The sequence below is a fragment of the Sciurus carolinensis genome, chromosome 9 (assembly GCF_902686445.1).
Source record: "Sciurus carolinensis chromosome 9, mSciCar1.2, whole genome shotgun sequence".
Classification (NCBI taxonomy): Eukaryota; Metazoa; Chordata; class Mammalia; order Rodentia; family Sciuridae; genus Sciurus; species Sciurus carolinensis.
In genome coordinates, this window is record NC_062221.1 from 31,177,704 (window position 1) to 31,203,254 (window position 25,551).

Consider the following 25,551-nt stretch of genomic DNA (forward strand, 5'->3'; position numbering starts at 1 on the left):
ACTGGCCTCCTTCATGTCTGTGTAATAAAATTTAAAAGTTGATGACCGGTTCTTAGCTGGGAAGGGTATGGTTCAATGGTAGAGTTCATACCCTGGATACCCAACTTTTCCAAAATATTATGCCTTGATTCCCCCCACCCCCCATATTTTGAATTAGTTTATATCCTTCCACTTAAGCATTTGAGTGCTCATCGTTCACTGAAATGATAGGTTGCAACACGATATGGCCATCTCCAAAGCTTCCATTGTTGGGTAATCAGTGTTCCATTGTTTGATGTTCTAGTCATTAAGATCAGCAGTTTGGGGGGTTTTGGGTTCATAAGTTAACTTTGCTGTCAATTTGAAATGACCTACAGAGAAAACTGGACTTTACTCATACTTTTCTTTTTAGATAAATAAAATGGAGTCACAATTGCAAAGGGATTCTAGAAAAGCACTGCAAATCCAAGAACAGAAAGTACAACTGGAAGAAGCAGTGGTTAGATTAAGACATAATGAACGAGAAATGAGGAATACCTTAGAAAAGTTTACTGCAAGCATCCAGGTATTGTGTGTATGACGAGAGAGAAACTTGGAATTCTGTAGCAATTTGGCAGAACCATTTTGATGTTTTCTTCCATTTTAAAATATAAGGGATAATTTTGTTTCCCTTAGTACTAGTGGGTAATACCTGTCAGAGTATTGGCTTCCACCACAGCCATTCCTATTTTCCATTTGTACTCAATAGAAAAAAGAATTCCTATTACCATTTATTTCATTCTCTTTTCAAAGTGGAATGTTGTGTCAATTTTTAAAGCAGTGCATGTATACTGCCTAAAAAAAATTTTCTTTCTTAAAAAATTGTCAAGGGATCTTCAAATTTAAAATGTGTAGTGTATGTGTAATGTGTATATGTATGTGGTGGATGTCTGTCTCTTTTTATATTGTCTGCATATGGTATTTTAATATCACACTAATTTTTCTTTCCTTAATTGTGATTTTTTTTTCCCAACCCAATGCAAACTTCCTTTGTTTTCAAGAGCATCTACTTTGTCATATTTTTGATAAGTGTTTATCTACACATTTAATTATTTAAGATAGATTCCTAAAGTTAAAAGTATTACACAATATATGTACAGTGTTAAAGCATTTGTTGTGTAATCCCAAATTGTCCTCAAAGTGTTCTAATTCATGCACTACTGGTAGCATATGCAAGTAATTATTTTTCCAAGTCTTTGAATACTAGTTTGCTACCTTCTGTACTAAACAATGGCATTTTAACTTGTCTTTATAATGAGTGTACACGTCATCTTGTGTTTGTTGGCAGTTTTCATTTTCTTTTCTATGTTTTGTTTTCTACCCTTTTTCTGTTAGTATTTGTCTTTAAGAAAAGATTGTGCATTTATTAAAAATTCAAAGTGTTGAAAGTAGTGTTACTGAACTAAAATGTTGACCTTAAATGTTAAACATTATATAGCGTTTATCAGAGCAAGAAGAGTATTTGAGTGTCCAAGTTAAGGAACTTGAAGCTAATGTACTTGCTACAGCCCCTGACAAAAAAAAGCAGAAATTGCTAGAAGAAAACATCAGTGCTTTCAAAACAGGTACGTTTAAAGATGGACTATTTGAAATGGCCCAAAACAGATTTTTACAGTTTGTAGTGTTAAGATTTGTAGGATAATAAATTGCAGCTAATTAATTATGTATAAGGCACTATACTGCCTGCTTTATGGTTTTTACTATTTAATTCTTACAAGCCTTTGAAGTAAGTAGCCTCATTTGACAAATAAGGAAACAAAGGCACTGAGGGGTTCATATAATATACATAGGTCTGCAGCATATGGTGGTATGTGTGGTGTGATCTGATTCCAGAGCCCATGTTTTTAGTTTCATATTTGTATACTTAGGTCCTAATACAAGAAAGGTTCAAGATAATAAATTTATTTTGTAGATTTAGAAATCTGAGATTTGGAGGAATCAAATCAATCAAAGTAAAGCACACAGGAAATAAATAATATGCACACAAAGCAAACAATACTTATTTGCAAACTTAGAAAAAAAAATTCTTCTATGACTTTTTTTTTTTTCTCAAGATAGGGTCTTGCTAAGTTGTTTAGGACCTCCCAAAACTCCCTAAATTGCTGCAACTGACCCTGTACTGGCAATCCTTTGCCTCGGCCTCCCAAACCACTGGGGAACAATGTTTTCTTGTACAATATGCATATGTAAATATCCTGCCAAAATAGAATCTTGAAGCAAGAAAGAAAATTCACAGGCAGAATTGGCTCTGTAGCCTTAATTGAAGTACCCTATTTGTGTACTTGAGCACAACCCTGCTTCTGTTTTCATGTTAACTCCAAACAAATAGATGTATACCTTATTGCAAGAGAAGGAAATGGTAGGTTATGCCACAGACCCCTTCTAGGCTTATAGCATCTTAGCTACTGGCCCCAGAAAAACATTATATCCTTAATAGGGATCCATTATGTCCTTATATCCTTTATATCCTTAATAGGATATAAAGTGAGCCTCCATTATATCCTTAATAGGGATCACTGTTACATTTTGGTTCATGAGCCAAGACAAATATTGATTATCCAAAAAAGTTGATGAGGGAGCCAGACATGATGGTGTCCACCCCCAGTGCCTCATTTGGTAGAATCATTTGAGCTCAGGAGTTTAAGACCAGCCTGGGCACCATAGCAAGACCTCATCTCAAAAGAAGAAATTGAGGAAATTGGGAGAAGTATCCATTCTGCTCCAAAAATAAGAAGGGAGTTTTGTCCACAAAGATTCTAAACAGACAGATGTCTAGTGTGCACATCAAGTATTCACCTATAACCATACTTCGTGTTCTTTTTTATGTTAGGGGTTCTTTTAATTTTTGTTTCAATTTGTTGTTGGGTTGTTTTTGTGGCGCTTGGGGATTAAAGCCAGAGCCTTGCAACAAGTTTAGTAGAGCAAGTGCTCTACTACTGAACTGCATCTCCAGCCCTATCTGCATTTTTTAGTATTCAAGCATTTGCTCAGTTAGTATCTGCTACTGGCAACCTTTCCTTTAGGTGCTACAGATAGGGTAGTATACAAAATATCCCTCATTCTAAGGAGCTCACAGTTAAGATGGTGCAGAGATATTTGAGCAGAAGACCCAAACGAAGTGTAAGCATAACCTTGTGGATATTTGGGAGAAAAGCATTCTAAGAACAATGTAAAGAAGTAAAATGCAAAGGCCCCTGAGAAGTATACTGGAGTGTTCAAGGAACACAAGGAAGCTATTATTGCTAAAGGATGGGGAAATCTAGATCTATTGGGACTTTATAGGCCATGATAAAGATTCTAAATGAAATAGCAAGCCATTAAAGAGTGATATATAGATAAGTGGCATTATCTGACAAGTTTGGGGGTTTTTTCCTATTGAATTTATTTTATATCTTCATTCTTACTGACACAATGACTTTACACAGATTCCTTGCCCCATACATAACTATTTGTTGTGGCTGTTTTGATGATACCTAAGGATCAGTTGAAAGGCCAATTTGTTGGTTTTTTGTTTTTTTAAATTTATGTTACTAATAACAGCCCTTTCTTAGGAAAGCTGAAGGAATCTGTTTTATTATAAATTTAAAAAGAATCCTTAACTTTATTAGGTGCTCTATATATCTCCTTTCATAAAAATGCTGGGTATTATCAGTAGATTCCAATATGGAAGACCCATTTCTGCAAGCTTATCATTAAGGTTCAGTAGTTGATTTTGTAGTAACTTGGGTTGTTTAAAAAAAAAAAAAAAAAAGTGGCTAGATAAACCTTTAATATATTCTGTGAGCATCTTATTTTTTAGGTAAGTTGTTAAATACAGAATGGCATCTTCAAAATTACAGACTATGCATGCAGAGTTTTCTACTTGTAATGGACATACTACTATAGATATTTTAAAAAAACAAATGCATGGTGGGTACTTAGAAACAAGATTCCTTCTAAAGAATCTCTTAGAGGCAGATTAGGGATGGAAACCTGGACTGCATACCTGACCCAACCCTCAGTCAATGTAATGGTGGTACTGGCCCCCAAAGCAGCTATGCTCTACCCACAAGTGAGCTGAGCACACAGGTAAGCCTAATGGTATTTTTTTTTTTGGCAGTGGGGAGGGTAACCAGGGATTGAACTCGGGAGCACTTGACCACTGAGCCACATCTATAGCCCTATTTTCTACTTTATTTAGAGAGAGGGTTCTCACTGAGTTACTCAGCACCTTGCTATTGCAGAGGCTGGCTTTGAACTCGTGATCTTTCTGCCTCAGCCTCCACGGTCACTGGGATTACTGCCATATGCCACCCCACCTGGCTCAGCCTAATGGTATTTTAATCACAAAGGTCATCACTGTGAGCAAGGTAATTCCATCAACACAAATGCAATAATTCAAATCTGAAAAAAGCAATTACCAGTATAAGTAATATATAGGATGTATATATAACATCCTTAGGAAAAAAAAAAACCCAAAAGCAGTAGTTTTTTAAGTGCCAAGAATGATCTCAGAAATATAAAAACTAGAGATGTTGAAATTAACTTAGGAGATGGGCTGAAAGGTACAATTTTAAGCATTGTCTAGTAATGTAATGCAAAAAGGTAATGAAATGAGAGCTGTGGATTCTAGCTAGTGGTAGAATGCATGTCTGGTTTGCTCAAAGACCTTGATTTAACTCCTGGCACCACAGAAAAGAAATGGAAAATTAAGAAGTTTTGAAATTCTACCATCTATGTAACAGGAGAAACAAGAAAGGAAGTCTCTCCAATTCTTCTCTCAGCAGATCTACATTCTTTCTATACCCATAGGTGCTTTGTAAGGATCTCTGTCCAACCAGTTAGCTCAGTGTTTCTGATTACCTTCCTAAATGCCAATATTCTTGATATTTTCCAATTCCCAACCTTTTTGCCACTTTTAACCTTCCACACTGTATTCAAAAAGTTTATTGACTTACCACCATAATCTGTTAACTCCCTCACAAAAAAGTCCCCAGACTTCTCTGTGACTGCTTGCCAACAGAAACATTTCCAGTTCATAATTTATGCCTTCCCAGTTACAATCATTGTCGCACGCCTGTAATCCCAGTGGCTCGGGAGGTTAAGGCAGGAAGATTGTTCAAAGCCAGCCTCAGCAATGAGGAGGTGCTAAGCAACCCTGTCTCTAAATAAAATACAAAATACAGCTGGGGATGTGGCTCACTGGCCGAGTACCTCTGAGTTCAATCCTTGTTACCAACTCCCCCCCCCCCCCAGTCAATGGTTGTGTTAACAGCTGAGCAGAGACTTTAAGCTTGTAGTGACATAGTGTTCTGGTACTTTTTCCTAAATGTCTAAAATTGATTATTGTGCATCAGGGTTAGGTCATTAAACAATGTTATATCTAACACGTACTTGTTAGCATAGAAACATGAATTAAGCTCTTTTATTTTTTAATTTCAGAATATGATGATGTGGCTGAGAAAGCTGGCAAAGTAGAAGCTGAGGTTAAACGGTTACACAATATCATTGTAGAAATCAATAACCATAAACTCCAGGCCCAACAAGATAAACTTGACAAAATAAATAAGCAATTAGATGAATGTGCTTCTGTTATTACTAAAGCCCAAGTAGCAATCAAGACTGCTGACAGGTAGAGTATGCATACAACCCCAATCTGTCTTCTTCCCTACCTCCACCTTGGAAAGGGTATTACATTTAAATTTAACATTCTACTAAGTATTTCTCATGCTCTTACCTATTAAACCTATCTGACTTGTTAGTACCTAAAAGGACTTCAGTAATGAGAAATTTAAAATAAATATTTATCATATAGGAAATTTTTAAAAAAGAATAGTAAACAGGTATGCTTTGAGAGGCTAGAGTTATATAACTCTAGTAGTTGTGAAGGGCATTGGACATGAGAGTTTTGTTTCTCTGGACCAGACAATTAGATGTAATTTAAATAGATTTGGGCCTTAAGTAAGTAAGAAGTAAGAATGAGGTCTTCTGGCTACATTGTCTTGGTAAGTGTGTGTGTGTGTGTGTGTGTGTGTGTGCGCGCGCGCGCATGTGTTTGCTGGGGATGGAACCCAGGACTTCACACCGGCTCTGAATGTGTTCTCTTGCTGAGAAACCCCCCAAGTCTAAATTTTTAATTAGAGAATTCCATCATCCTAACTCACAAAAAATAGATCTTTGTCCATTCATGGATTTTGGTTTGAAGTATTGAAATACTTATAAAATAACATTAACTATGTACATAAAATTTTAAAATTAAAACAGCTATTTCATTTATCAGTATTAAAAATTAATTGTATATTGGTTATCTGGTGGTTAATCCAGTGCCATTTGCTCAAAGATTTAAAAAAAAAAAAAAAATTGTTTATCATTAGGAGCAAAAGAATCCTTAAGACAGATACAGTGGTGTATACCTTTAATCCCAGTGACTTGGGAGACTGAGACTGGATGATTGCAAAATTGAAGGCCAGACTCAGCAACTTTGTTAGACCAAGATTCAAAGTCATAAAAATGCCTGGCAGTGTAGCTAAGTGAAAATGCATCCCTGGGTTCAATCCCCAGTACCAAAAAAAAAAAAAAAAGAATGCTTAAGAGATTGAAGAATCTCTAATCTGATTTTTAAAAAATGACAAAAATACTTGATGATCTAATAAATATTTGGAATGGAAATCAAGGTTGGATGATAATAGAAGCTTATATAAAGTAGTTTCATTAATATATAGTGAGAGTGTGGTAAAATAATTCATTCCATGGTACTTGTATGTATAAATGTATAAAAACCAGGAATGATTTAGTAAATCATAAATTTAAAAATCTGATAGAAAATATGTCACTAAAAGTTCTTTGGTAGGGCTGAGGATGTGGCTCAGGGTAGGGTGCTTGCCTGTCACCCACAAGGCCCTGGGTTTGATCCCCAGCACTGCCAAAAAAAAAAAAAAAACTCTGCTATATTTGCAGAAGCAACAGGTTGACCACATTTTTGTTGTGTCATTTTTGCTTCTTTAGAAATCTTAAAAAGGCACAAGACTCTGTTTTTCGCACAGAGAAAGAGATAAAAGATACTGAGAAAGAAGTCAGTGACTTAACAGCAGAGCTAAAAAGTCTGGACGACAAAGCAACAGAGGTCATAAATAATACAAAGGCTGCAGAGGTAAGAAATGGATATAGATGACCTCAGTACCTTATAGTAAGTGCATAGGTTAAAAGTTTTATAACTGTAAACTTATTTATAAAACACAAAAGTATTATAGCTTTTCTATAAATTAAGATGTTTTGTTTAAAATAGAGGAGACATAGTGAGAGAATGCTAACTCCCATCTTTGTAACGTGAAAATATACACCTGTTCTATTTGGAAAGATTATACCTTATACCAGTAATTCTTGGTTTTTAGAATTCCTTACCAGAGATCCAGAAAGAACATCGTAATCTACTTCAAGAACTAAAAGTTATTCAAGAAAATGAACATGCTCTTCAAAAAGATGCACTTAGTATTAAGTTGAAACTCGAACAGATAGATGGTCACATTGCTGAACACAATTCTAAAATAAAATATTGGCAAAAAGAGGTGAGATTGCTACCATTTAAATTTAACTTTTTGCCTATTTTTTAATGAAGAAAGTTTTGGGGGGCTTTGCTTTTTGAGATATTTTGATTCTTCATTCTGTGATTTCACTTATAAGGTTTATAAGGGGTATAATGACCAGTATATAGTAATTATATACAGAGGAATCTATAATGGTTAGTGTATGGCAATTAATTTTTCACCCCAGAGCAATCTGGAGATTTAACAAAAGGTTAAATGAACACTGGTATTATACAACTGTTTTAGTTGTCCTTTGAAAATTACTTGATAAACAAATCACACACCTGTTTTCATGACTATGTATTTTTTTCATGTTCATATCCTTAAAAAAAAAGGCATAGTGGCCTGTGCCCATAATCCCAGCAACTTGGGCTAATGCAGAAGGATTGCAAGTTCAAGGCCAGCTGTGGCAATTTGACAAGACTCTGACTCAAACAAAAATTATTGTGGGGATGTAACTTAGTGGTAGAGCTCCCTTGGGTTCAGTTCCCAGTACCACAAAAAGAAAATAATAAATCATAGAACTGTGCCTTCTTATCTAAATTGAAATTCTAGATTTCAAAAATATCATTACATCCTGTAGAAGATAATCCTGTTGAAGAGGTTTCATTTCTGAGCCGAGAGGATCTTGAAGCAATCAAGAATCCAGATTCTATAACAAATCAGATTGCACTTTTGGAAGCCCAGTGTCATGAAATGAAACCAAACCTCGGTGCCATTGCAGAGTATAAAAAGAAGGTATGAATGAATTGTTTATATGTAATAAGTCAAATTCTTTTAGTCCTTTAAATTAGGACCTTTAATGCTCATTCACATCTCAAATTTGTATCTGAATATATTTTTCTCACAATCTTTTCACAGGAAGAATTATATTTGCAACGGGTAGCAGAATTGGACAGAATTACTTCTGAAAGAGATAGCTTTAGACAGGCATATGAAGATCTTCGAAAACAAAGGCTTAATGAGTTTATGGCAGGTTTTTATATAATAACAAATAAACTAAAAGAAAATTACCAAATGCTTACTTTAGGAGGGGATGCTGAACTGGAGCTTGTAGACAGCTTGGATCCTTTCTCTGAAGGAATCATGTTCAGGTCTGTAAAGTTTAAAATCCTGTAACCTATTTTACATATTCTCCCAATTGATATTTCTTGGGGGTGAGATGGGAAGGTTGGAGCTACACAACTTGTTTAGATATACTAATCTGTTTATATATAATGGCAATTTACAGTATAAATTACATCCAAATAGCAAATATTTCATCTTAATCTTTCTCTGGTTTATACATTTTTAATTCTTAAGCCCTTTCAACATACATGAAAACTGAAAAATTATACTGAATAAGGGGAAAGAACAGCTGGTGTTTAAATGTTTGATAGATGTGTTATCCTTAATATATTTATAAAATAACTGGTGGAGTTCATAGTTGGGAAAAAATTTGTATTAGAAAGGTGGTAGAAATCAGTTATAGAAAACAAATCATGAAGTCTTAATTTCAGCTTTATGAGTAATTTGACTAAAAGATTTTCATAATTATTGCAGTGTTCGACCACCTAAGAAAAGTTGGAAGAAGATCTTCAACCTCTCAGGAGGAGAGAAAACACTTAGCTCATTGGCCTTAGTATTTGCTCTTCACCACTACAAACCCACTCCCCTTTATTTCATGGATGAGATTGATGCAGCCCTTGATTTTAAAAATGTGTCCATTGTTGCATTTTATATATACGTAAGTAATTGTGTAGGATGTGTTTTTTGGTTATTTCTAATTCTGAAAGATTATGGTTTCCATACACATTACATATAGAATTCCTTCAAATTGTTTACCTTTGAGCTTTAAACCCTATCCTCCTAACTCCATGTCCTCTGGTATCAAAGGGAATCAAATAACTTCTTCATTTGAAACAAGTTATTTCCATTTTAAAGAATAAATTGATGGTGCAAATTAGTAGAATTACAGCTAGAATCCCAGGTCTCCTTCTAGATCTTTTCTAGACTTCTAAGCACTTATGCTCCCAGACACACCCAGATTTTCCTCTTAAGCTCAGATACTGGAATATCAATTTTTCCAGCATTCATTACTATAAATGTTAATTGTCTATGTAATGTTGAACTCATTGCCAAAAAATATTTGATAAAGCTTACCTGTTACTATTTAATATTCCTTATTCTTTTTTTCTCTTTAGGAACAAACAAAAAATGCTCAGTTCATAATAATTTCTCTTCGAAATAATATGTTTGAGATTTCAGATCGTCTTATTGGAATTTACAAGACATACAATATTACAAAAAGTGTTGCAGTAAACCCAAAAGAAATTGCATCAAAAGGACTTTGTTGAACTTATGTATACTGAAGAATTCTTCAAAATGAATTGGCAGAGATTCAATGTAATATTGGTTTTTCTATTTTAAAATAATAGAGTTGTATAAATACATATTCCTAAGCTGTATGATAAAACTGGCTTCTATTTTATGCTGTTAGTCACTATATTTTCTCTATATTAGGAGATTATAAGAATGAGTTGTTAAGTGACAGACTGGAGAAAAATATGACTTGCCCCTTAAAGTTCTAAATTCAAGGCTCAGCATACCTTCATGGACTCTTGGCCTACATTGGAAAGGCTAAATTCTTAAGGCATTTCACTTAATTTACTAATTCTGACAATCATTGTTCATATTACCTAAATAGGAACATTTTCTTGCAAATCAGTCAGTCTGAATTTTTTACAGGAAAGTTTTAAAATATACATTCTGCTATACTTGTTCATGAAAACAAAATACATAGGGGTTAAGTTAATTAGTAATAAATGAAAATTAAGCTATCAGATTGTCAGGATTTAACTGTATTGGCTCAAGGATGTTGTACTACTAGAAATAAGATTGGCAAAATACCTAGAAGGAATTTTGGTATTGAATCAAGTCTTTGCCTTAACTCTTCAAAATTTCTATTTATCCTCTGTGGTTAATTGCCTCATTATTCAATGAACCACCATTGGTTAGGTATTAAATACAACATAGTTCACATCATTCAAAAACCAGTGAAAATGTAAACACTAGCAGCATGGACCTAAATAAAGCAAAATCTGAAAATTCAAGCATGGTCATTGTTTTATATCAAGGTTACAAGGGAAAAGTAAGTTAAATCTTGTAATTATGGCAGGATGTGGCTCAGTGTTAAAAGTGCTTACCTAGCATGCATGAGATCCTAGGTTCAATCCCAGCACTGCCCAAAAAAGGTCCTGTAATCCAGTGATGATTTTTTTTTATTGGAGTAGAAGCAAATGAAATTATTAAACAGTTAAAACCAAAAACACCTAGAACCCATATGAAATTTCAAATCTACTACCCTGATTTTGACCATCTTATTAAGCCAATCAACATAAATAAAATACCAAAAGGAGTTTATTAAAGTTGTTTTATACATAAGAAAATTTCAAGATTATGTACTTGAAGTATAGTCTCATCCTGGTAAAATAAAAAGAACAGCATAAGCATATAAGAAGCAGTTACTTAAGTAGTCTTGGCCACTAAAAACTGATGTTCTTTGACCACACAGTGATTATGCTGAGTATAGCCCAATTGTGATCATAATGTAATCAATGATCAATATAATGCCATCATCTGTTTTTACTTAATCTCAGCAGGTAAGACCTTAGGAGTACTTTAGAACTAGTTCCCTGAGCAAAGTTATATAATCTGTAGGGCTTAGAACATTACCTAATCTGACCTGGAAAGTGTCTGAACCAAGTAAGGCTCCCAGAAAGGTGATCCAAGAGCAGCCCTTCTGGGATTTCTGGAAAGCAAATCCCAGAATTTCAGATAATGGGCCAAAAGTCCTCCTGCAAGCATCACAACTACAGCTCAATTAGAGAGTTCTGACTTAGTAGGCTCCCTTAAAAAAAAGTTCAAGAATATAAAATTGCATTGGCATGGGTACATTTAACAAAATTTTATTTTTTAAGATGAATATAGTTTTACATAACAGTATCAAAATCTGTTGGAAATGAAGTATATCATCAACATGACTGTCTAGTAACATGTTTTTACAGTTTTTATCCAAGAACTGGTTTGACTGATAAAACTAAACATTAGAAGTTGTTTTTTGGTAATGCTGGAGATCACATGCTAGGCAAGGGCTCTACTACTGAGCTACAGCCCCGGTTCTTAAACATTTGGTGGGGGGGGGGGGGGGGGGAGTCTTGCTATATTGCCCAGGCTGACCTTGAACTTGAGATTCTCCTGTCTCAGCCACCCAAATAACTAGGACTATAGTTCTATACCACCACACCCAGCTCCCAAATGACAATCTTAAAATCACATAACTATAAAACAAGTATTAGAAGTTGTCATTGTTCTCTAATATTGGTTATCCAAAAGCAGTAGCTTTATTTGGAATGAATAGTGTTAAAACATTTGAGTAGTCTTATCTAGTAGCAGTCCTTTATCACTGACTTTGCTGCTTGTTAATCTTCTACCATCCTTACTCATCCATTCAAAAGCTTCAAGCTTTTGAGAATTTTGCCGTCTATATTAATCTAAAAACTTTATATAGAGAAAAATGCAAAGCCAACCACTGAAGTAAAAGACAACATTGGTATAAGAATGTGTAAATGGTCCTAGCAGCTCTTTCAAGCCAATACAAATTTCCAAATCAATTACTAGATTTTTATTGTTAATTTTCTAATTATGACTAGAATTTTATCTCTGACATCTCTAACAAAAGTATAAGTTTTAACATTTCTATATATTTGTAGCAACTCAAGTTTGGTTTGCTATTAACACTACCTCTATTTCTCCAATTAGCAATGGTTAGCTTCTGCTATATACAATAAGCCCATTTACAATTCTGATTCAAGTTTTCAATAAGAAACTATTTTCCACATGAATTCCTTTAACAAATATAAGGTATGACACAGTATGTTTTTTAAGTCATTAAGATTGTTAGATAAACTTTGGTAAACAGACAGAGAGACTTCAGAAAAACATATTGAAGTGATTTCATTTAAGAAGGTTATAATGTGCTGGTTGAAAAAGAGTATCAACATTAATATCACTGAAATTAATGTAACTATAACAATGTTTAAAATTTTAAAAAATTCAACTTCTTTTTCATCCTTATCTGGCCAGGAACATGGCATTCTTTTTGAAGAAATTTTCATTTCAGGAATGAGAGCTTTCTTAATTTGCCCAATTTCTGTTCTGCTCCATTCTTCTTTTAATACTTTGCTTACTCGAGGATAAATTTCAACAGGCTGGACCTCAGGAAGTGGTCTTTGTTTCAAGATCTGCACACGTTGGCGGACATCATCAATTTTTTCAAGGAATTTAAGAGGAGACTCATCTTGTAAAGACGTTGTCACTGTCATTAATTCAAGTTGTTGCTCTCTCATTTCTTTCATTCTTTCAATTTGTGGAGTATATTCTTGATTAATCAGATTGCCAACATCACAGAGAGCTGTTAGGAAAACTTTTTTTTTCTGTTCCAATGTATCAATAAGCTCCTTAAAATACTGGAGAACAACTTCCTTATCACCTTGGACCATTTTCTCAGAATGAGATTTTTGTTCTTCTAGCTTTTCAATAAGACGAGTAAGATCTGTCCAGTGTGTATCAGTTAACTGTTTAAGCAGTTTTTGAGGTGTGTCCTTTTCTTTCAGATAAGCACTTTGAAGGTCATCTATAGGATGACCATGATGTTGACCTATAGTGAGGCAATGACCACAAACTAATTTTTTATCTAGTAGACAATAAACATTTAATGGCTGCCGATAATGTTCAGGGCAGGTGACAATATCTGGATGGTCTTCTTGCTGGTACTTTTCAATAATAGCCCTTAATGCAAAATTAACAGGTAATGATTCAATACCTGTTGGAGCAATTTCAATAATACTTCTACAATTAGGGCACTTGAGTGGAATTCGTAAAGGTCTCCATATATAAAAGTTACCAGATGCCTGAAGAACATTTTCCAAACAATTTCTACAAAATGTATGAGAGCATGGTAGTACACGAGGATCTTCAAATATACTGTAACAAATGGGACATGTTAACTCGTCCTCAAAATTGTGCATTTCCTGTCAAAAGAAAGAAATTTTTTAAAGTTTTACATATACAACAAATACATTGTACTTACGTAGTTTTGGTCATTAACCTCCACAAATTAATAGACTGCTTTATCACTGAAAAGGACAACTATTAAAATTATGACATTTGTAGTTAATTCAATTCCTAGTAATATTGAATTGATAATCTTCAAGAGCTTATTCCTTTAGTAAAGTCAACCCAAGCAAAATGATTCCAATTAATTTGAAATTTCAAATTAGTCATTTAAACTTGTCTCCATGTAATGAAGACTTACCTTAAATTCAAAGTATTCTGCTGAAATAGCTATAACTACTATATGCAACTTTTTTCCCTGTAAGATGGTAAAATCAAAACTAATGAAATAAACAAGACTATAAACATTTCTATTATATATTACACAAACTTAGCAATATTATATTTTTTTAATTCAAAAGAAAAAACATTCTTCTAGTTGGCTCAATTCATTAATTCAAAAGAGGAAACATTCCCTGTTGGCCCAATCATGTTTTGTTCTTTGCTTTACTGGGGGTTGAATGTGGGGGTGCTCTACCCCTGGCCACATTCCCAGTCTTTTTTTTTTTGAGATAGGATCTCCTCCAACTTGAAATCATGTCTCAGCCTTCCAAATTGCTGGGGATTATAGGTGTGTGCTGCTGCACGCAGCTCAATTATAATTTCTTAAAGCAAGTTATGTATTTCATTTCTCTCAAAGCTTTTACTATAAATTTCTCAAATGCTTAAATTGGAATAGATAAGTTTTAAGCCCAGGATTGCTTTTTTTTTTTGCAGTGCTGAAAACAACACAGCCTTGTACATGCTAAGAAAGCCCTCTATCAATGAGTTACATCCCCAGCCCGGAGTGTAATTTTCTAAAGCAATAATTTTAACTAATATTTAGAAAAGTTTTAATTAATCCTTGAAATAAAAATCAGCTCAAAAGATGAAAAGTTGATTATGATTCTGAAGCACTGACTTTTTAAGTGAAAAACTAAAGTACTAATGGTAAAGAAGATAAAGGACACCATTAGTCATCTTTCCTTCACTAAAAATGGGTACAAGTATTCCCAAGATAGAAAAAGAAATCCATTAATAGTTCAGAAATTGCTCTGACACAAGTAACTTGACTTCTTCAAAAGCTATTAATGTTTTCAACAACAGAAGCCTGACAATTTTGCATCCCACCATCTCTCATGGTTTTTCTGTTCTGTTCTCAATGCAGGCTGCAATTCATAGAACTAACTCTATGATGGGGGGGGGGGTATAACAAAGTTATACCATTGTTAAAAAAAAATCTAAGTGCTACTCATGTAAGATACTACAGAATATCAATATTTAAGACTAGACTTTAAGATTAAAAGTATGTGAAAACAGCCTCTAAAAAGAACTAATTACACTTTTAATAAACACAAAAACTTCTGTAGACTTTAGCTGTTAGCTCTTTTACTATACTAAACTCCTATCCTTCAAGTATCAACAAGAACCTGGCTCTTCACCAGTTTAGGTCTTTTTTTTTTTATTTTTAACTGTATTTTTATCTCATAGCACATAAGAGATTTTATTATAAGAATTTTGTAACATTGTACCAGGCACAGTGGCCCACGCCTATAATCCCAGCAACTTGGGAGGCTAAATAATGCAGGAGGATCACAAGAAGGCTGGTTTTGGCAACTTGCTGAGACCCTTGTCTGGAGAAATAAAGGGCTAGGGATGTAGCTCAGTGGTTAAGCATTCCTACATTTAATTCCCAGTATTAAAAAATAAAGTATATGTTAGAAAGTTCCTATAAGGGCAGGAATTATGTCTCAATTATGGTACGTTTCTACAATCTACACACAGAACTTAATATCATTAAGCATTCATTCCCCATTGGTTGAATGAACAACTACAGATGTTAGTTATTTTAACAGCTAAATTTCTACTTAGGAAAAGTTTAACAGGAAAGTCCAACAGAAAATACTCCATTCAGACTGACAATATTCAGATCCCTAATGAGCCAAGCTGTGTCATATAGAGACTAGAACTGTGAAGCATTCCAGGAAACTAAAGTAATTGGGCAACAGCACAGAAGATAATAGTCACTGCAGATATATTCAAGTGAATGCATGTTGGAAAGCCTTTACAATTTTACCTCGCACCTACAGAGAGCTCTGAAGTCATTCAAAAACCACCAAAGAAAAACAAACATGTTTCTCAAGAATATTTCAGTGATGTCATAATGCACAATGAAGGAATACACAGAACAGCAGGAATAAAATTTAAAGACATTCAACCTGGATTTAATATTAGAGTTATTTAATGTATAAGTAGCAAAACTAGCCCAAAAGAATCTAACTTTTCAGTCCAAATCCCTTTTCTATACTTGTCAAAAGCTAGGGTACAACTTCTCTTGAGAATGCATTCAGAAACCCAAAAGCTTGAAATTCTTTAGAATGAGAATATTCACATTAACAAAAAAAAAAAAATGTCATCTCTAGAGCTTATATAAGATGGAACATAGTGGAATAAAAAATCATACTGCTGCAGTATGTAAAATTTTTATTTGAAATTTAACCAGAAACTTATAGATTAAAGATCAGAGAAATCAAATTTTATTCTGACTACCCTCTTGCAGATTTATTAAAAACCATGGGTATCAAATTATACAGAAATCATAACTGGTTAAAAGAGACAAACCTAACTGAAAAAAATAACACTTTTATAAGGCCAGGAAATTTCTGACTGGTAACTGCCTAAGAACTACAGTATTACAGGTGGCTATCACACTTGGGGGCTAGTTCTTTCAGAAACCAGTATGAAACTTTATGCATCAAAAATCTTCCACAACCTGCCTGGGGGAGGTTGGAGGGGCCGCACGACAATCCTGTATATTTTCAAGAATGAACCTCTTCAATTTAGCAAGCTGCCTGTGAGTTTTCAATGAAAACATCAATAACAACACTGGAAACTAGAAGACAATGAAGCAATGCCTTCGATATTCTCAGAGGGATGGGAGGAGGAGGCTTCCTTAATGGAACCTAAAATCCACTTTGATATTAAATATAACTAGACATGAAAGCTCTCACAAATGAGACCCTGCCAATTGTTCTTAGAAGTTACTGCAAGGAGAAAAGAAAATAATTCTCATGAGGATAATAAGGAAACAAAGTTCCAGGACAACTGTGTAGTCCTAAAGAACAGGTAGATCCAGGTATGTCTTTAGGTAAATAAAAGGAACTTACAAAATTTTTCATGTATTTGAACATATTGAGAGGTCATGAGAAAACTAAATTTAGAAAAAAGGACACAGACATATAAAGAGAAGAAATATATGTCCTAACCGTTTTATTAAGTCATATTACATGTACATACACAACTGATTTTACCAAGTAACAAAAATAATTTAAATTTGTTTTTGTTTTTGTTTTTTGGAGGGGGCAGGGACAGGTTTCTGGGTATTGAAACCCAGGGGCTTTCTACCACTGAGCTACATCCCCAGCCCTTTTGATTTTTTATTTTGAGACAAGGTCCACTAAGTTGTCCAGGCTGGCCTCAAACTCTTGCTGCCTCAGCCTCCAAAGTCACTGGGATTACAAGCATGGGCTACTATGCCCAACAAAAACTAAATCTTCCCTCATAAGAAAGTCATTATACACTTAAAATGGGGGGAATATAAAAAACAGTAAAAGCATATTATTTGAAAATACAGAAGTGAATTCCAAAAGAAAAAGTTAAAAGAGATGATTTTGTTTCTGGACAGTAGGAATCATGATTTTGCTTCTGACAGTAGGAATCATGAACAAGGAAAATGTTGGCAAGGGTCTGCTGCTTTTATTATTACATATGGGTTTCACTTCTAATCATTAATATGCAAATAAAAATATGATGTTAGCCAGTTGTGGTGACTCTAGCCTGAATTCCAGCTACTAGAGAGGCTAAAGTGGGACTGCAATTTTGCTAAACCCCTAATTTTAAAAAAAAATTTATTAAATGTTAAAGATCCATGGAATACCCTACAAGCATACAGGCCAAAAGACAGGATGAAAAAAGCAAAACAAAAATACAATGGTCTCAAATTCTGCTCTGGATGATTCTAATTTTCAAAGAAAACTGGAATGGCCACAATTATCTCACATATGCTTTCTATGATGCGGCTTTTTTTGCTACTCTTCAGTCAGGAGATGAACTCTATTCTCCATGCCAGGAAAATATACAGGCCAAGGGACTGCTCTGACCAAAAGAGTACAGTAGAAGCAATATTTTGAGTTCTAGATATAGCCCTTAAGATGTCTGGCTGGGCTGGGTGTGTTGCCAGTGGTACCGTGCTTGTTTAGCATTCTTGAGGACTGGGTTCAATCCCCAGAACTGTCAATTAAAAAAAAAAAAAAAAGGAAGAAGTCTGGCAACCAGTTGCTATGTAAGAAATCTAGACTACTCTGCTGAAGAGAAGCTAGGTGAAAAAACAATGAAATGTCAGATGTCTTAGTGAGAAAACCTTGGACATACAGCTAGCCAAACCTTCGGATTTTTGTTACACAGTAGATACCAGAATATACATAATGAGGGGAGAAAAATTCTACAGGCAGAACTGAAGCCATACACTTTCATTATCAAAGAAAAAAGAAGGAATATAAAATGATTCCGCTTAAAAAAAATTTGAGCCTAGCATGGAGGTGAATGCCTGAACTCCCAGCTACCTTATAAGCTGAGGGAGGAGAATAACTTGAGCCCACAAGTTCAGTACTAGCCTGGGCAGCACAGCCAGACCCCATTTCTCAAAAAAAAACCTGGGAAAAGCAGAATGAAATTAAAAAAATATTAGAAAAAATAAAATTGGGGTGGCAGAGTGCTAGCATGAATGAGATCCTGGGTTCATCCCCATAACCAACAAGAAAAGAAAGGGGGAAGGGGAAAGAAGGAGAAAAAAAGAGAAAAGAAAAGAAAAGAAAAAGAGAGCGAAACAAAGAAAGAAAAACAAAATTGCAAGAGGGAGGCCAGGAACAGTGACGCATGCCTATTATCACAAGACAAGGATTTCAAGTTCAAAACCAGCCTCAGCAACCTAAGGAGATCCCAAGCAACTTAGTAAAAATTAAGAACTGGGGATTCGGTTCAGTGGTTAAGCACGCTGGGTTCAATCCTCGGTACCAAAAATAAATTGCAAGAGTGATAAACCTTACAAACAAACCCTCTTAAGCTGGGTTTGTTTATTTTAATAAGTAAGCAAGCCTTAACTATCTGTGATAGGCAACCGGTCTCTAAAATGGCCCCCAATGACCTCCACTTCCTGGGTTCTTTTCTAATTCACTCCTCTTGAGTGTGGACTGAACCAAGTGACTCCCTTCTAACACAGAAAATACACAGAGTGAGAGTACCACTTCCAACACTGTAACAGAAGACCACAGCTTCTGCCTCTCTCCCTCTCTTGAAGCACTCTCACTGAGGGAAACAAGCTACCATGTTATAAGCAGACCAAGGCACACTTGGTATGGTGAGGAACTAAGCCCTTAAGTAGAACACCCCACAAGGAACTAAGACTGCACTCTTCCACATAAGTGAGCTTGAAAGCACATACTTCAAGCCCAGTGAAGTCTATGACTCCAATAGCTTCACTGCAAACTTAAGTGACAGTGGACCTCAGGCACCAGCTAAGCCACTCCTAGATTCCTGATCCATAGAAACTGTGTTTTAATATTTGTTGTTTTATAAAAGTTAGGTAGTGATACAATGCTATTACATCATCCACTCAAGAGACTGAAGTAGGAGGTCCCAAGTTCAAGGCCAACCTGAGCTGGACGAAGGTTTTCTCGAATTTTTATTTAAAAAAAGGAAAATGAATGTAGCTCAATGGAAAGTTCTTGCCTAATATGTGCAAGAAATACCTGGGTTCCAAAATACCCTGGGACCAGGACTAGGACCTATAGGGTACCTACTGAGGTGTCAGGTGAGGCAAGCTTCTCTGATTGAGTTCTGTCAGATGTTAAAGAAACAATTCTTGCTCAACTGTACCAGAATATAAATATAAATTGCTTGCAAATTGCAGTATAACACGATTCCAAGATCTAACCGAATACAAACTAATAACAGGTCAATTTCAAAAATGGAAATTGAGCCGGCAGGATAGCCCACACCTGTAACCCCAGAGGTTTGGGAGGCTAAGACAGAGAGGATCACAAGTTCAAAGCCAGCCTCAGCAACTTTGCAAGACCTTGTCTCAAAAAAATTTTAAAAAGGGGTAGAGATGTGGCTCAGTGGCTAAGCACTCCTGGGTTCAATCCCTGGTACCAAAAACAAACAAACAAAAAACCAGATATAAAATCGTAAGCACAATATTAGCAAAAACAACCCAGGAGTACAAAAAGAATACTGTACCATGACTGGGTTTAAGAGTAGTTCAGTGGTAGAGCACATGCTTAGCATGAGTGAGGCCCTGGATTCAATGCCCAGCATGTGCATGCACTCACATGTGCACACACACAAAATACTCTACCACTCTACCAGTACTAAATAACATTCTTTTCAGAAATAGTTAATTCAGTTACAGAAAATCTACTAGTACAATTTATTCAATTATGTCAATGGAAGAAAAAAATGTATTATTCATATTAGATGTGAAAACACAGTATGAAAACCAGCAATTTATTCAATTATATCAATGGAAGAAAAAAAAATGTATTATTCATATTAGATGTGAAAACACAGTATGAAAACCAGCAAGTAATCCACAGAGAAAGGGAAACAGAATGGCAGTTGTAAGGGTCTGAGAGAAGGGAGGCTGTAGTTATTGTTTAATGAATGCAGAACTTCAGTCTAGGAAGATGAAAACATTCTGGAGATAGATGGTGGTGATGGTTACAAAAAAATGAGAATGTATATAATGCCACTGAACTGTACATTTATATACAGTTGAAATGTTAAATTTGTTATGTATTTTAATACAATAAAAAAACCTAAGAAAAGTTTTTAACTGTCATGACTATTATCAAGTCTTTCCTCTGCCAAAATAATCTTAGAATCAGTTTATACTATTTCATGCATTTAAAAAGAAAAAAAGTTGCTGGGTGCAGTGGTGCATGCCTATAATCCCAGCAGCTTGGGAGACTGAGGCAGAAGGATCATAAGTTCCCAGCCAACATCAGCAACTTAATTGAGGCCCTAATGAATTCGGCAAAACCCTCTCTAAATAAAATACAAAAAAGGGCTGGGGATGTGGCTCCACGGTTAAGCACTCCCTGGGTTCAAGCCCTGGTACCAAAAAAAAAAAAAAAGAAAAAAGTAAAATGAAAGAAACCCATGTATTTTCCTCCAGTGAGTACTAAAAGCCTAAGTAAAAAGTAGTACTTAGTTCAAGATTTCCCACTTCTCTTTGAAAGCACCAAGAAATGTAATTTTTTTTTTTTTTTTTTTTTTTTTTTTTGTGGTGCTAGGGATTGAACTTAGGGCCTTGTGCTTGCAAGGCAAGCACTCTACCAACTGAGCTACATCCCCAGCCCTGAATATTTTTTAGATCTCAAAAAGAAAACAAGAAAACTGAGATTAAATTACCTACTTATAAATTATTTCACAAATTTGTGTTTAAATGTCAAAAACATTTCAGAACTTCCAAACTTTTTATGAAGTTTTTCACCAAAAAGGGTTGACTGTGACTCCACAGTATCTAACCAGCATATTAGATAACAGATATGATAATAGATGAAGGAGAATTAAGCAATAGCAAAAATACTATTATCCATTCTCCTCTGTAAACAACTTTTTAGGTTTTAAATTCACTAACGCTTTACTATCTTTCATCTCTAAACAAGAGAATGACTATAAAACATTCATTACATTTTAAAAATCTTGGAAAAGAAATTATATTTACTGTATTACAGAGTTAGATGACTTACCATAGGCCTTCTGGTGAGTCACCTAAGTCTGGGAAAATTCAAGTGGTGCCTAAACCTAATTAAAATTACATTTCATGCAATTCAAGACTTCCTTAAGAAATGTTACCACTGTACCCCCTACATACATACAAGATTTTTGTATGTGGGTGACTGGGGATTGAACCAGAGCCTCAGCATGCTAGAAAAGTGCTATACACCACTTAGCTACATCCTCAGCCCTTTTTAATTTTATTTTGAGTCAGGATCTCACGTAAATTTCCCAAGATAAATTTGAACTTTCAGCCTCCTGCCTCAGCCTCCAGAGTAGCTAGTATAGGTATACATGACCAGCATAAAACAAGATTTTTAGAAATGATTTTGCCATGTATAAAAATATATACAAAAATAATTAAGCATCACCATAACTCACAAACAAAAAAATTCTATGATCAGATATGATTTTAATTCTTTACCCACTCTGTACTATTTTCTTTCATTTTGATATCAACCTGTTTTTCCCCAAAATAAGAAAGTATTAATGTAACTTAACCAAGAAGTGACATGAGAACTTAAGGTTTTGATTGCTTTTTTAATATTTTTCAAAGTGAAAATATAGTGAAAAATACTCAGCAAAATCTTTACTCAGAGGCAATATCAATATTAACATTATCTAAAGTCAAATTTTCTCCTTGCCTGATTAAATTACGGTCGGTACCTTCCTTCAAAAGACAACTAGCTATTGATGCGCTTAAAAAGACTGAGATCAATATGTAAATGCATAATAAAAATTTATCCAAGTAGCAATAAATTCAATTTGCATATCTGAATGTACAAAATAATACAATTTGTGTTTGTGTGTTGAGATGTACACATCTTTGTAAAATTTCTGGAATGGTATGGAAGAGATAACAAGGACTACCTTTAAGGTCAGATGAGGCATTATTTACTTTTCACTTTATGCTCCTTCTATAATAAGGTTAGAATTTTATACTCCAACTACATATATCATTTTTCAAAAGACTTTTAAATTTCACCGTATAGCTTAAATCATACACTGAAATCATACACTAAATGTGAAAATCTCTTTCATATTCCCTTAATCTCCCCAAATTTACCTACCTTGTTGATCTCCTGATTTGGATACTGGATATACTTTATCTTCTCCAACTTTTCCAGATTCTTTGTTATTCTAAAATTAAAATAATTTTATCTTTAATATTCATATTTATTTTCCAAGAAATATATTAAATACAATGTCATGATTGTTAGTTCACTGTCTTCTTGTGTTCCTTTCACAACTAGGCCTCGCTGTGTTTTTAGAAAAGCAGTGACAAATGCCAACAGTTGTTGCAACTGCAAGTAGAAGTATGCTTGCATCTTGAAAACACAATTTTGACACAAAGGAACTTTTTTTGTTTTGTTTTGTTTTGTTTTGATACTGAGGATTGAGCCCAGGGGCACTTAACCACTGAGCCGCATCCCCAGCCCTTTTTATTGTGAGACAGGGTCTCGCTAAATTGCTTTGGGCTGGCTTGGAACCTGTGATCCTCCTACCTCAGCCTACAGAGCCTCTGGGATTACAAGGGTGGGTCACCGCGCGCGGCATACAAAGGAACTCTTTTAAGGGCATCAAGTATCTTTCGACACTATTAACTAACACGGTGATGACGAACCAAATATTTACGGACATTTTGGGTTGCTTAAAATTAACAGGAAGAAAAGAAGCATCCATGGGAGTAAAAGACCTGACCAGCTCAAATCTCTATTGATTTAGGTTGTTCCAATCTCACAGTTCTGGTACAGAAAAGTTGTGGGGCTCTGAATCTGTTCCAATACCTCTCAAAAGTGAAGTTTCAAATCTGTAAAATGGGCATACTAACAACTTCCCCAGTTACGTCTGTGAAAACTTCACACAAAGAAGCGGCTCAAAATGGCAGTACTCTTCCTCCTTCTCGAAGGTTTCTTAGAAACCTCCCAAGGCTCCCTAACACGCCTCCTCCACATCTGCGATCTCCCGCCCCTGCCCCGCAAGGTTGACCCATTCGGCATGGTCCTGCTCACCTCACCTTCACCCTACAGAGCGCCTTCTCCTTCTGAGCCATGCAGTTCCAGACTGGAGGAAAGGAAAAGTGGTTCCCCAAACTGCCCTTGTGGGAAACAAGGGAATGGACGCAACACCCAAGCCCAGCCTCTCCATCACCAAGCCCCCACATTCTCCGCCAAATACACCAGTACAGCAGCCTGTATTCCTGCAAGAGAAAGGGACTCCGAGCCGCCTTCACAGATCGGAAAAGAAAGTCCTCAGACTCACCGCGAGGAGATGGGCGACGAGGCAAGTCCACCAGGAGGACACAGAACTCCGCAGCAGGCGCCAGACAGATGCTGAGAGGTGTCAGGCGTCCCAATCCTCCTACGCCCCAAAGGACTTCAGGTGCCCCAAAGAGGCGGGGCTTCGCGGAGCCTGACGGCGCAGACGCAGTCTCTAAGCAACGTTCAACTGCGCAACATCTGCCAATGGGAAAAAGCGCGGGGCAGCCGTTCGAAAGTAAACGGCCGCTGGCGCCAGCAAAAGCGGGGGCGTGACCAAGAGGGCGCGGCCTGACGCGGGCGCCCAGTTTTCTGCGCCTGCGCGAAAGGTGCAGGCGGCCACTCAAACTCTCCGAGAAGGAAGAGGGGCACTTCTGTTGTGGAGCGCTTGGATGGGTGTGGTGCGCCTCGCGGGCAGGGGTCCAGGCTGAAGAAGCGTCTTGGCCCCTAGGGCTGCGGGAGAGGCGGGGCCGGGAGGGCCTGAGCTTCGCGCGGTCGGCCGACTGACGGTTTCTTGAGGCATCTTGTGGGACTGTTTATTACATGAAGCCACGCTGACACGGTCTGATGCTAGACTTTTAAAGCTCAGGAACTGCCATTGTTACCTCAAGAGTTTCGTGCTCCCCGAAGGCACACGCGCACCGTCCTGTGGGCTGTTACCCTTTGTTTCCACGTTTTGGAGACCAAGACCCACCGGGGTAACAGCATAGAAGGCGCTTTAGAGCTCTCGTCCCCGAGAGAAGTGAGAGAGTTAATAGGAACTTTAGAACTCATTAGGAACCTCTCACCCGCCCTTCTATCCCCTTTTTATCACTTTATGAAATTATTTCCTAGAGATGACAGTTGCACAAGAATTACCAGCTTTGAGACATTGCACAACTTCACCCAACTCCTGCTTCACCTTCTTAGCCTCAAGAGATTAGAAAGCATAGTCCAATAGTCCTTCCCCTTTTTTTCTTGAAAAACTATTCAACCGTTAACTCAATACACTCCTAACACAGCTTCCCTCTCCTAAGATACTTTTAAGTCCTTTTAGTTACTGCTGTGATAAAACTATGGACTTGGTATTGTCAATACATTCAGGTGTTAGACTTTAATCAGTAGATTACAGAAAAATATCAAATGAGAATATAAAGCAGAAATCAAAGCAATTTTAGTGAAACCTTAGTCAATCTCAGATTCTTTACCAATTCACCTGTGACACTACTCTTCCTAAAAGGTTATTTGTGAAATGTGATCGCAGGGATACCCATGTTTCATGCTGTGATATATGTATATCTCCATTTCAACTTTATTGTACTTTTTTATTTAAACATTGTAGTTGAAAGCTTTTTAGCTTCTGGTTAAAAAAAAAAAATGTGTTTTGACTATCTCCCCATGCTTTATCCTCTTATGAAATTATTCTCTCCAAAAACTGTTTTGCCTCTAGGATTAAATTAATATAGCTGAGTCTTAATGTTTTTAGCCATAATTTTCTCAACTTGTTTTCTCCTCACTGCAAAAGTTTTATGCATGTGGCAAGAAAACAGAAGTAGTTCCCCTTACTTACTGGCTTTTGTTTTCCAAAAAGCCTGAACCCATTAGAAAAATAACTTTTGAGGGAAGAAGCAGTTAATGCTGGAAGAAGCAGAAAGAAAAAGTATGATAGCCCCAAAACAGAGATACTGGTAGGGGTAAGTTAAGGATATCACAAAGGAAGGGCTAATTATTCCTCCAGGGAGTCTTTTTTAGAGGCCCATGAG

The 25,551-nt window shown here is 35.9% G+C and overlaps 2 protein-coding genes across 5 annotated transcripts in view; one reads left to right on the forward strand and one right to left on the reverse strand.

The window, feature by feature from the left end:
• Smc4 (structural maintenance of chromosomes 4) overlaps positions 1–10,672 on the forward strand; it is a 31,784-nt gene extending 21,112 nt beyond the window's left edge. For all 4 annotated transcript variants that reach the window (XM_047564361.1, XM_047564365.1, XM_047564362.1 and 1 more), the window contains 9 exons: positions 392–544; positions 1,457–1,583; positions 5,440–5,629; positions 7,003–7,147; positions 7,389–7,562; positions 8,136–8,318; positions 8,442–8,674; positions 9,123–9,306; positions 9,764–10,672. In XM_047564361.1, the coding sequence (XP_047420317.1) occupies positions 392–544; positions 1,457–1,583; positions 5,440–5,629; positions 7,003–7,147; positions 7,389–7,562; positions 8,136–8,318; positions 8,442–8,674; positions 9,123–9,306; positions 9,764–9,916 (1,542 nt within the window). In that variant the 3' untranslated portion in view covers positions 9,917–10,672. The remainder of the gene's footprint in view (positions 1–391; positions 545–1,456; positions 1,584–5,439; positions 5,630–7,002; positions 7,148–7,388; positions 7,563–8,135; positions 8,319–8,441; positions 8,675–9,122; positions 9,307–9,763) is intronic.
• Positions 10,673–10,822: 150 nt separating this feature from the next.
• On the reverse strand, positions 10,823–23,963 carry Trim59 (tripartite motif containing 59). The gene is made up of 3 exons (XM_047564366.1): positions 23,814–23,963; positions 22,622–22,691; positions 10,823–13,651 (listed from the first exon to the last, which is right to left on the reverse strand). The coding sequence occupies exon 3, from the start codon at positions 13,646–13,648 to the stop codon at positions 12,437–12,439; it is 1,212 nt and encodes a 403-aa protein (XP_047420322.1). The 5' UTR covers positions 13,649–13,651; positions 22,622–22,691; positions 23,814–23,963; the 3' UTR covers positions 10,823–12,436.
• Positions 23,964–25,551: the final 1,588 nt, after the last annotated feature.